The sequence below is a fragment of the Mesocricetus auratus genome, unplaced genomic scaffold (assembly GCF_017639785.1).
Source record: "Mesocricetus auratus isolate SY011 unplaced genomic scaffold, BCM_Maur_2.0 Super-Scaffold_100022, whole genome shotgun sequence".
NCBI classification, from domain to species: domain Eukaryota; kingdom Metazoa; phylum Chordata; class Mammalia; order Rodentia; family Cricetidae; genus Mesocricetus; species Mesocricetus auratus.
Window position 1 is genome coordinate 35,240,889 of NW_024429203.1, and position 12,240 is coordinate 35,253,128.

Genomic DNA, 12,240 nt, shown 5'->3' on the forward strand with positions numbered 1-12,240 from the left:
ATCCCAGCACTCGGGAGGCAGAGGCAAGTAGATACTTTTAGAGTCCAGGACAGGCTCTAAAACTACGCAGAGAAACCCTGTCTCAAGAAAAAAAAAAAAAGAGGAAAGAACTATTAGACATGGCAACACCACCTGTAATCCCAGCCCTGAGGAGGCGGAAACAGGAGGATTTCAGGGGATTCCCTGGCCAACCAGTCCAGCCAACCTGAGGAGCCTCCAGATCAATAAAAAACCTGGACTCAAAAATTAAAAGTGGTGAGGAATTGAGGCAGACTCTAAATGTTGACTCTGGCCTCCAGGTGCACACATATGTGTACATGTATGCACATGTGTGTGCACACACATAAACACCTAACACACACACACACACACAAAACAGTTTTTTAAGAATCCTGTATACTTCTTGCTCTTACAAGGATGAATCATTTGGGAAGTCTGGTGGTGCAGACCTAGAACCCCAGTTACTCTGAAAGCTAATGCAGGGGCACCCTGAGTTCAAAGCCTGCCTGGGCTGCAAGTTTAAAACCAGCCTGTTCTAAAATAAGGGAGGGAGTTGGGTGTAGTGGCATGCACCTTTAATCTCAGAGGCAGGCAGATGTATGTGAGTTCAAGGCCAGCCAGATCTACATGCAGAGTTCCAGTAAAGCCAGGATTACAAAAAGAGACACTGTCAATAAAATAAAATAGAGGGGACAAGCTATCAGACACCAGCTCTGGTTCTGAATGCCCACCAGTGGACTCGTGAAGGGTAAGAATCAAGAGTCAAGGAATGCGAATGTCCCCACCTACAGGTACCTGCTGACCACCCAAAAGCAGGTGGAGCCAGGCCGGGCCCTGAGGACTGAGGCAGTGCTGCCCTCCCCTGGCCACATTGATGTTCTCTGCCAAGCTGAGCTGCTGAGATTGTGGAAGCGGCAACCGACTCTCCAAAGACAGAGTGTGACACTCAGAGCCCCTCCCAGTAGCCCACAGGCTGACCACAACCTCCAGCACTTCCCATGCTGGCCAGCTTTCTCCAACTGCTCAAAGGCTTCCGGAAGTACTGTCTTCACTGGGTGTAGTGTTGTGCACTAATCCCACACTTGGAAGGCTGAAGACAGCTTGGGCTACAAAACAAACAACAAAACCACTGTGTCCTATCTAGCTAACGCCCTCGGGGTACAGCTGGAGTTCCTTGCTAGATCTTCCCCTCAGCTTGTACCCTTTGGTCACCCTGCATGCTGTCACGACTTCTACCTGTCCCCAACAGTCTCCACATGTCCATTCAGGTCCTTTTCCAGGAGCCTGACTTTCCTGAGCCCAAACCAAGATGATCCCTCCCATTTCTGCCCATGTCCTGACTTCTCTATCTTGAGGATGGACCACTGACAGGAACCAAATATACAGCCCTAGAACTGGGGGGAATTTAAACTTCATTCAAGACTATCCTGTACTATTGGAAAGGGACTGTAAGACCCAGAGAAGTGCAGGAAAATGCCACACAGCTTGTCAGTGGCCACTCTAAGGTGGGCCTGCCCAGGCTACCTAGAGCTCACACAGCTGCTTCCCCTAGGGACCACCAACGAAACCCATGTATATGCATAAATCATAAATATATGTACCAAGGATCCCCAGGCCCTCACCCAGAGCAGGGTCCAAAGGAAGCAGCTGAGAACGTTTGCAAAACAAAGGAATGAATAAACAAAAATATTTATCTAATGCTTCTTGTGTTGGTCACTCAGCAGGCACTAGCTCTGCTACAGGAATCCTTGATCAGGTTGCTCAATGTCACACAGAAAAAAATAGCATCTGTGAGGAAGGAGGGGCATGTACCAGCAGTGGCCTCAGTCAAGAATGTCCACAATTAGTGGGCACAGGTGAGGCGAGTGTTTGGTGCCCATGGTGAAGGCAGGTATGCGGGGCTTGTGCATAGTGACCAGCTGGACGTTGTGGGAGCCAGGGCCAGGACGAAGTGTGTGGTCCAGCGGATAGGCAATGCGCTTGGCCATGCTGAACACAGGGCTGCGGTTCTGGTAGACGGATGGCTCAGGTCGGGCACGCATAGCAGGTCCAGGACCTCCTGCTATATTCTCTTTGTAGAACCAATTCTTGTTCGAGGAAGCCAGGCTAGAGCAGGGGGCAGCTCGCAAGACTGGGATGTTGGGCCCCAGTGAGAGTGGCAGCTGGTACCGGTTGGGGGCCGGGTTGGGATCCATCACTCTGTATGGACACCGGTAGCCAAACGTGTACTGGGGAGCTGTACGTTCCCCAGGGGGGTTAATCTTCTCAGCTTTGTAGTGGCAGGGGTCTGGGGTGGCGCTTATCCCTGAAAGGAAGGAAGGTGGGGAGAAACTCACAGGCCCTGGTGGGAGCTGCTGGATCAGGGAGGGAGCTGAGTTCCTGCCCAGCCCTGGGGGCTTCAAAAACAAACAAACAAACAAACAAACAAACAGCTCAGCAACAGGGCAGGGACATTAGGACTACATGATGCCGTGGGCAGGGAAAGGGCCCCAAGACAGTCACCATGATGGTGACATTGTTTTCATAAAACAAAAGCTATCACTGCCATTGTAGCAATGATTCATTAGCTGTCAACATGATGGCATTGCCCCAAGACCCATGACAGCACCAGGAAATTTTCTTTAGGTCACTAGGTCTGTGAGCTCATTAGCATGACAATATTGCTACTTTGACATGAGCCCTGTGACATCATAACACAATGTATATTATAACATTGGCTTCTATGTATAAAAGCAATGACACATATATGGTGATGGCAACATCATGCTATTTGTGTCATACACACACACACACACACACACACACACACACACACACACACACACACGCACGCACGCACGCACGCACGCACGCACGCACGCACGCACGCAACCCTGACTGGCCTGGAACAAGCTGTCCTCTGCTTTCCAGGTGCTGAGATTACTACTATGGGCCACCATACTTAGCGAACATGGGAGTCCTGATGAGGTAATGAGCAGATGCCAGCATCTCAGATACGCCCCTGCTTGGCCCCTCCCCAGGTTCTAAGGAAGGATGCCTCCCACACCCCACCCTCCCAATGGCCCACCTTCTCAGCCCATCTTACGAATGTTGGAGATGTGCTCCTCCATGGGGACCTGGGGGCAGGTAGACATTCCAAAACGAGTTACTTTGGGATCCAAGATATAGCAAGGTCCGGGACTGTACGTATCTATGATCCCTGCAGGGGACAAGGAGGGGCCTGCCTGTCACAACTGCCACCCCACCAAGGGCTCCCTTCAGATTCCTGTGTGCGTGACTGCTGGAGGCTGCTGGCAGGGCCAGATAAGAGAAGGAGGACCACAGTGTGGTCAGTCTCCTACCACAGACAAGTCTGGGTTGGTGCCAAGGGTAGTGACAACCACTGTAGCTATTGAGAATGTGGAGAAAGAGCTCAGTCCCAGCCAAGAAACCTCTGCCAAGGAGCTATGACTTGGGGAAGGGAGTCAGGCACCCTAAACCTCGGGCCCCCAAACAAACGACCATATCCCCACCCCACCTCTCATTTCAATGACCTTGGCTATCAGCCACCAGTCATCTCTGACTACTGCAAGCATCCCCAGCAGAATATGCGACACCAGAGCTGAAGAGACCCAGGGAAAGAGAGCCCTGCTCTGCCAGTGACAGTTCTAGGCCCCCACAGCTCCCTGGGGAGATCTGTCCAACCGGCTGCACAGAGCGGCCTTGACATGTGGGGGTCCACTTAGGTCTCCATCTTCACCGGCCCCTGTCCCCAGTGGCCTGTGGCTGCAGTCTTGGACAGTAGCCCTGACCCTTCAGGGACAGACAGTGGGGAGTGCTCACGTTTCTCGGTGTGCCGTGCGTGCAGGCTGTAAGCCGGCTCTTGAAACATAGAGGGGTCGTGGTCTATGTAGCCAGTACAGGATGGCCGGAGGTACTTGGCAGGCCCTGGACCTATGAGGACAGACAACACAACCTTTAGCCTCGGCCCCCAGTGTGATGTGCCATGAGAACACAGGGGCTTTGCTCTGATTGATGGCACACTGCCACGGAGCTGGGCGCCGGGTGGGCTCCCTACAAGGAAGGTAGTATGCAGAGCTAAAACGCAATTTCCTGCAGATCCACAGCCCATTGTGAGAAAGCAACAGCCACGGTTCATTGAGGACTTGGTCTGCACTGAGATTCATACGAACCACTTGATGGCGTTCTTCCAGTTGAGCCTCTAGACAACCTTATTAAGACAGACACTCTTCTCTTTTCCATCTTACAGATAACAATACTGAGGCTAAAAAAAAATCTATCCAGCTACAGTAACTGGTGATGTGAGAATCGACAGAACCGGAACATTTGATCACTGCTCTAAGACACTTCCCATGTAATCACCGGCCAATAGCAACCTAGTGAGAATTCATCTGCCTGGCCGCCACTGAAAAGAAGGAGGCATCACTAAATGTGGGAAACAGCTGAGTGGTGGAGTTCTCGCCTATAATGTATGGGTCCCTGAGTTCAATTCCTAGCACCTATAAAAGTGAAAACTGAGCTAAACACTCTAATCCTTTCCCCCAAAGCATGTTATATGCCCCCACGTTCCAACTCTCTTAGCCGGCTCACAGAGCCAGTGGGCCTCGCTCGGAGGTGCAGGTTGCTTTAAGGTTTTGAGGGGTACTTTCTGGGGCTCTGCTGGAGGCGGGGCTGGCAGGCTAGGCCCTTGACAGCAGCCCAGCAGAGTGGACCCTAGAGTAGGGCTGCTCTCACCTTTGATTGTGGCCATGACGACAGGGGTCTGCTTTACTTCCTGCCGTGAGGGCATTTCTTCCCTCTTCTCTGGGTGCTGTGCATAGAACACACAGTTCCTGGCCTCCTTGGGCAGTTTCATGGTGAAGACTGGGAAGAAACATGAGCAGTTACCAACAGTAGCCCTGCCCAGGCCCCCTCCATCCACTCCCCACCCCACTTAAGAGACTCCAAACAGCTGGGGACTGAGGGGAAAGATGCCTGGGCTCAGCAGCTGAAGCCACAGAGGTACAGCCAGCACAGGGCCCAGTGACTGGAGTGGAGAATGACATCACATCACGGCAGAACTTGTACTGTGAGGCCCGGAGTGTTTATTTCTCCCGTTGCCGTGGCGCCTGGACTGTGGCATAGCAGCTCTGTGTTAAGAACCCAGCTACAGGAAAATTCAACTCCATTGCCCACTCTTACATCCAACCAGGCTCAATGCCCTGGGCGTTCCTCAATAGCCCTAGTCTGAGAAGGGAGTAGTGAGTGACATGACCCTTGAGCCAGCTACCAGTGGGTATCTTATGACAGAGGACAGGAACAGAAAGAGTGAGTAGGTCCTGGGTGATGAGTTCTTGCTCACCCCCACAGCCCTCTGGGACCTTCTAACTCTGTCCCTTTCACCAGTCTCCCCCAGACTCTGGACAAGTGCTTTCTTCTATCAGTCTTCCTGTTTAAGCTAAACTATTGTCCACTAAGCTGTGACTGTCTCACAGTCCCTTCCCAGGCTCTTTTGCCAGGGCACGGTATCTTTAAAGATCCACATCTAGCTAAAGGGATGCTTACCTAATGGTGGCATTTCAGACACAGAGTGAAGGCAAACAGGAGGGGGGCTCACACTCATGTCCACAGCTGCCCATGCCTACAGTGGAGAGCACCGCTGAGGGAATATTCTGGGAAATGCTGAGGGATGGAGCAGCATGCAGGCTCCACATGATGGAGGGATGGGCTCCAGGGCTGGGAAAACTCCAGAGACCTCTTCACCCCTGAGAGCTCAGGCAGATCCAGGGCTTCCATCCACCCCTGGGATTTGATCTGAGCCAGGTCAAGAAAGGTCTTCATCATAGGAACTAAAGGAAGAAGGGTAGTGCCGTTTAGATGGGGTCAGTCACCAACCCAGTGTGGACACCAAGACCACAGCAGGGATCAAGGGTAGATGGGCTTTTCTTTTTTTCTTTTTTTTTTCTTTTTCTTTTTCTTTTCTTTTTTTTTTTTTTTTTTTTTTTTTTGGTTTTTGGAGACAGGGTTTCTCTGTATTGTTTTGGAGGCTGTCCTGGAACTCGCTCTGCAGACCAGGCTGGCCTCGAACTCATAGAGATCCGCCTGCCTCTGCCTCCCGAGTGCTGGGATTAAAGGCATGTGCCACCAGCGCCCAGCTGGGCTTTTCTTTGGGTGACAATTTCACAAAAAAACAACATGGAGACTTATTAGTAATTATAAAAACTCGGCCTATGGCTTAAGCTTGTCTCACTGACTCTTCTAACTTAAATGAACCCATTTCTATTCATCTACGTGCTGCCATGTGACTCGTGGCTCTTATCTGTCCTCCTGCAAGTCTTGCTCCCTTTTCCTCTGGCTGGTGACTCTGCCTTTCTTCCTCCCAGAGCTCTCTGTCTCCAGAAGTCCTGCCTAACCTCTTCCTGACTAGATAATGGCTATTCAGCTCTCTATTTATTTATTTATTTATTTATTTATTTAAGTCTTGTTTTTGTTTTGTTTTTCAAGACAGGGTTTCTCTGTATTGCTTTGGAGGCTGTGCTGGAACTCTCTCTGTAGACCAGGCTGGCCTCAAACTCACAGAGATCCGCCTGCTTCTGCCTCCCGAGTGCTGGGATTAAAGGCATGTGCCACCAATGCCCAGCTCCCTCCTTGTATCTTAGAGTCCCCTCTTGGTCACATGGGTTCCAGTGTCCAGAAAGTAACTCTCCTCAGCTTCTCGGTGCCACCTGTCCCTCACTTACAACCTGGTGGCCCTGGTTCATGACTGCTACTGCCCTTCTCCTAACCCCTGCCATGACCCTGGAAACTTTGGCCCACCCAGAACCCACCCCCCAATCAGTGCCTAGTCACCCTCATCTACAGAGACCTCTGTCAACTCCCTCTGGAGCCCTGGGCTCTGCATTACCTCCCACAACATCCACTGCTGCCTCCCTCTGGACACCAGCTTCCATTTCCCACTCCCTAGCAGTTTCCATGAGACACCTGACTGCTAAGCCTGTACCTCCTCACCCTCAGGCCCTTCCTGCCTTCAGAGCTCTCAACTTTGGATTTGGCAGCCTCAATAAGCCTCATCTCCAGGCAGCTTGCTCCCCTGTCCCCAGACATTGTCCCATCATGTCATACTCCTGTCTACATGACTAGGTCTCCATGCAGTTGCTATTCACCTGCATCAAGCAAAAGCAGGCCATGAAGCCAGGCTGCAACTGCAGCCCTGTCAGCCAGCCCTTCCTATTCCACTACCCGCCGGAAGCTATGGCTGCTCTCCTCAGATTTCCACATGGCACCTCTGATATCTAAGGTCCTTATGTCTACTAAAAACTGTGTTTCTGGGGGGGCTGGACAGATGGTTCGGTGATCAAAAGCACTTGCAGTTCTTCCAGAGGACTGGGGTTCAGTTCCCAGAACCCACATCAACCACCTGTAACTACAGCTCTGGAGGATCCAATACCCTCTTCTGCCCTCTAGGGCCCTACATGCATGTGGTACTCATAAAGGGAAAAAAATGAACCTTTTTAAAACTAAAAACAACTCTGCCCTTGAACCCACACATGTCTCTGTTCCCACCTGTCCCTCTCCACCAATCCACAGGCACATTTACGCAAAGGGTGTTTTCTCTTGTGGTGGCCAGTCTTGCCTCTCCTTCTTGACTCACTGAAAGCTGGCTTTAGGCCTACTGCTCCACCCAAGCTATGCTGGACTAGATGCCCACAGACCTGCACACAGGCACTGCACACAGTGGACTCTCAGCATCACCTTCTGATTTGGCCAACATGGCTGACTACTCCCTGTGTCACCCAGAGCCTCTCCTGGCTCCAAGATGTTCTCCTGGTTTTCCTTCCCTGGTTTTGACTGTCCTTTTATAGGCTTTCTTTTGGCTCTTCTTCCTCACCCTGACCTTTCAGTATTCGCAAATGCTTATTAATCACAAAACGGAAAATACTAAGTTTACTTGGAAGCAGTCTCGGAAGGCTCTCCCTCAACCAGGTGATACATGTGAAGATATGCTTGCTGTGCCAGTATGAAGATCTGAGTTCAGACTCAAAGGATCCACATAAAAAGCTTCCAGGAGGCCAGGCGGTGGGGGCGCACCCCTTTAGTCCTAGCACTCCAAAGGTAGAGGCAGGCGGATCTCTGTGAGTTCAAGGTCAGCCTGGTCTACAGAGCAAGCTCCAGGACAGCCTCTAAAACAATACAGAGAAACCCTATCTCGAAAAACTAAAAAAAACAAACAAACAAAACAAAACAAAAAGGAGGTGGGGAGCAACGCAGAAAGACAACCAGTGGTGGTTGACCTCTGACTTCCATACAGGTGTACACACATATCCCTCACACACAGTATTATTATTACTATTATTTTATATTGTGTATTGTATGGGTATGTGCATGTCACAGTACATGCATAGAGATAAGAGGACACTTGTGTGAGTCTTTTCTCTGCTTCCACTGTGGAATCCAGGGTTTGAGCTCAGGTGTTAAGTCAGTGAGCACCTCTACCCACTAAACTAACCTGTCTTGCTGGTTACAATTTGTGGGGAGGGAGACAGGTATCATCATGTAGCCTAGAATGTCCTGGAACTTGCTATGTAGACCAGGCTGGCCTCAAACTCAAAGAGATCACCTGCCTCTGCCTCCCAGTGCTAGGTCAAAAGGCATGCACTGCCAATACCTCATTTTCAATGTTTTTAAATCAAAACCAAAGCAAAGGCAAATAAAACAAACCCCCACCAAGGGAGATGCTGGAACTTCCTGGTAGGGTGACACAAAGAGGCTACAGCATCACTCTAACATGTTTCACAAAGATGTAAAATCTGAGTCAAACACAAGACCAGAGAAGGCAGGATTCATCCACAAGATGGAGTCACAAAAAATAAAAATTAAAAAAGCCAGTACTGGGGGCTGGAGAGATGGTTCAGAGGTTAAGAGCACTGTCTGCTCTTCCAGAGGTTCTGAGTTCAGTTCCCAGAAACCACAGAGTGGCTCACAACCATCTGTAATGAGACCTGGTGCCCTCTTCTGGCCTGCAGGCAGACATGCAGACAGAACACTGTGTACATAATAAATAAACCTTTTTTTTTTAAAGCCAGTATCACAGAAAAAAAAAATCCTGAACTGTGCCAGATTTATAAAAGAGAGGGGGGGAGGGGAAGGGGAGAGAGAGAGAGAGAGAGAGAGAGAGAGAGAGAGAGAGAGAGAGAGAGAGAAAGAGAGAAAGAGAGAAAGAGAGAAAGAGAGAAAGAGAGAGAAAGGAAGGAAGGAAGGAAAGAAGGAAGGGAGAGAGAAAGCCAGACAACACAATGCAGCATGAAGGGCAGGGCAAGAGATGTAATTAAGAAAATTAGCCAAATCAGAAAAAAGACTGGTTTATTTCCTGATGGATCACTGCACTCCTAAAAGAGAAGATCTTTGTTCCTAGAAGACACATACTGACTTGTTTAAAGGAAAGTGCTGAGTGTTGTGGCATCTGCCTTTAGTCCAACGCTCAGGAGGCAGAGGCAGGCAGGTCTCCATGAATCTGACCAGACTGGTGTACACTAGTGTGGAGAGTAGACCAATGTAGACTGGTGTAGAGCTCCATCGTAATCAGGGCTGCACGGAGACCCTGTCTCAAAAATAAACAAAAGTGTGGCAAAGTATTAACACTTTGGAAATCTAAACAAATTAAAGTGTGAAGAGTATGTGAGGACTATCTGTAATAATGTTGCCACTTCTATGTAACTCTAAAACTAAGTGCAATTAAAAAAATCAAAAGAAAAAATTATCAGGTTGGGGAGATGCCTCAGTGGATAAAACACGTGCCATGTAAGATGCACAGCAATTAAGGAAGACACCTGATGTTGATCCCTGGCCTCAACATGCACACACACAAACGTACACACACACTCATGTTCCCGCACATGCACTCACATGGACACATGAATGCACAGCACATATACACACACTGAAAGAAAAATAAATGTTTTGAGGGGCTGAAGGTGCAGCTCACGTAGGACATGACTGGTTGAGTTCAGTCCTCAGCAGAGGGGATGGAAGGAGGGATGGAGGGGGATGGAGAGGGATGGAGGAGGGGATGGAGGAGGGCTGTTTGAGTAAGTAAATTCTTTGGCCACTCCACCAGTGCCAGCAGGAGCAGAGCACCCTACTGAGTGCAGACACTGGCCATCTCACTGGCCTACCCTTGGCAGGCAGCTGTTCAGCCTTACACCCATTCCCTAGTGTCACAAGACACGAAGAGTTTAGCACAGCAATCTCCTGTCTCACACAGGGCCTGGGTTTAGGAATTTGGGAGAGATCTGGCTGGAGATTCTGGCTCTAGAGCTCTTGGGAGAAGGCAGTCAAGATAGCAGTAGTGCCTGCAGTCTTCAGAAAGTTTATTTGGAGAGCTGGCAGATCCATACCCAAAGACGGTTTGGTCTCATGACCGGTGAGTTGGTGCTGGCTATTGGCAGGAGGCCTCAGCTCGTGGGCCTTCCACAGGACACTTACTGTCCTTGTCCTTATTCATGGAATAGCCACTCACTAGGAGTGATCAGAGGGAGCAAAGCGGAAGCCACTATGCCACTGTGACCTTGCCTTGGAGGTCACACCATCCTGCTACCCTTTCTTCTTGGGTGTACAGGCCAGTTCTATTCATCCAGGGCAAGGACTGCACCAGAATGTAAATGCCAGCAGATGGGGACTACTGAGGTCATCTTAGAAGCTGGCTGTTGTGAAGTTGTGTATGTATGTACTACATACATGTATGTGCAAGTGCGTTTGCCTGTGCATGTGGAGGCCAGAAGTTAATATGAGCTGTTTTTCTCTGCCACTTTCAAATTTATTCTTTTTAGAGATTTATTTTATTCTTAATCCTGTACACAGGTTTGTCTTTGTGGGTGTGTGCCATGTGACCCCAGGAAGCCAGAGGCACTAGATCCCTGGATCTGGGGGTTCAGGCAGTTGTAAGTTGCCTGATGTGGGTGGGTGCTGGGAATTGAACTCAGATCCTCTGAAAGAGTAAAGCACATTCTTATCCATTGAGCCGTCTCCTTAGCCCTCTCTCCACCCCTCTACACCTTATTTATTTTTTGAGACAGTGTCTTTCACTGAATCCAGAGCTCACAGTTTTAAGACAAGCTGACTAGCCAGCAAACTCGAAGAAACTACCTGTATCTACTTTCCTGATCTGGGATTACAGATTAGGCCAGGCTTACCTTTGCACATGGGTGCTAGGGATACACACTCAATTCTCCATACCTACACTCAGCCATCTCCCCAGCCCCATCATGAGGTTTTTCACCAGAACAAGTAGTCAGTGGACCAGGAATGGTCACAGCCCAGCTGTGCAGGCCTGTGTAGAGTGCATACTCCTCCAGCTCCAGACAGGCTGATAGGGGCCTCACCAGGTTGCTCCAGGCCCCTCTCCTAAAGGAATCTGAGAGTCATGAACCAAGAGTGAGACCCTGGGAGAGCCTCCAGGCTCTGCTCTTCAGTTTACAAAGCCTCAGGATCTCAGTTAGAGGCCTTCAGTCCAGCATCATGGTGGCTCTGCGGCTCTGTACAGATGAAGAAAAAGCACAGATAGGTGACGTGACTCATCCGAGGCACACAGAAGAGGTTTGGCAAGACCCAGCTCCTGGCTCCTCACCCCACATTCTTTCCATTGCCCTGCCCTGGCCGACAGCTCAGACCCACATCTGAAGCCCATTGCAAGCTTTGGTCCCAGGCCTAAGCAGGTATTTCTCCTCCTTCCGAGAAACCCAGCAGAATCCCTCAAAGGTGACCCTGAGTGAGTACACTCACAGATTTTCCACCTAGCTGGGCCCCACTCAGCCTCCCTCCCAGAGGCTGTCTCTGCACGTGGTCCATGTCCATCAGGACAGCACAGCAAGGGTTAACACCATGAACTAATATTTAGAAATAGCACATCCCAGAGGGAGTCAGCTGTGGCCAGCTGGTCACAGCCACTGAAGCCACAAGCCTTTGTGGACATGGTATGGCAGGGGAGAGCCTTCTCTGAGGAACCTGAGAGGCCCTGAGAGGGTAGACCACCCCTACCCCCACCCAATGGCCCCAGTATGGCATAGGCGTGGCCCAAAGCTCCCCACAGGCCTCCCATCCACAGCCTTGCTCCCAAGGCAGCAAAGACAACTTTTCAGCTTCTGAATTGTGTAATTGTTGGGACTAGCTGCTTCTGCCCACTGGAGTCTGGCTGCCTGCACTTGGAGGAGCCCCACTGGCTCCTGGGCCAGAAGCCAGGACAAGACCACTCCTAACAGAGGCTTA

At 50.2% G+C, this 12,240-nt stretch overlaps 1 protein-coding gene across 1 annotated transcript; it reads right to left on the reverse strand.

Moving 5' to 3' along the window:
• Positions 1-1,673: 1,673 nt before the first annotated feature.
• Odf3l1 (outer dense fiber of sperm tails 3 like 1) lies at positions 1,674-5,076 on the reverse strand. The gene is made up of 5 exons (XM_040730230.1): positions 4,975-5,076; positions 4,735-4,863; positions 3,823-3,933; positions 3,086-3,199; positions 1,674-2,305 (listed from the first exon to the last, which is right to left on the reverse strand). Exons 2-5 carry the CDS (start codon positions 4,853-4,855, stop codon positions 1,824-1,826), a joined length of 828 nt encoding a protein of 275 aa, XP_040586164.1. The 5' UTR covers positions 4,856-4,863; positions 4,975-5,076; the 3' UTR covers positions 1,674-1,823.
• Between the last annotated feature and the right edge of the window lie 7,164 nt (positions 5,077-12,240).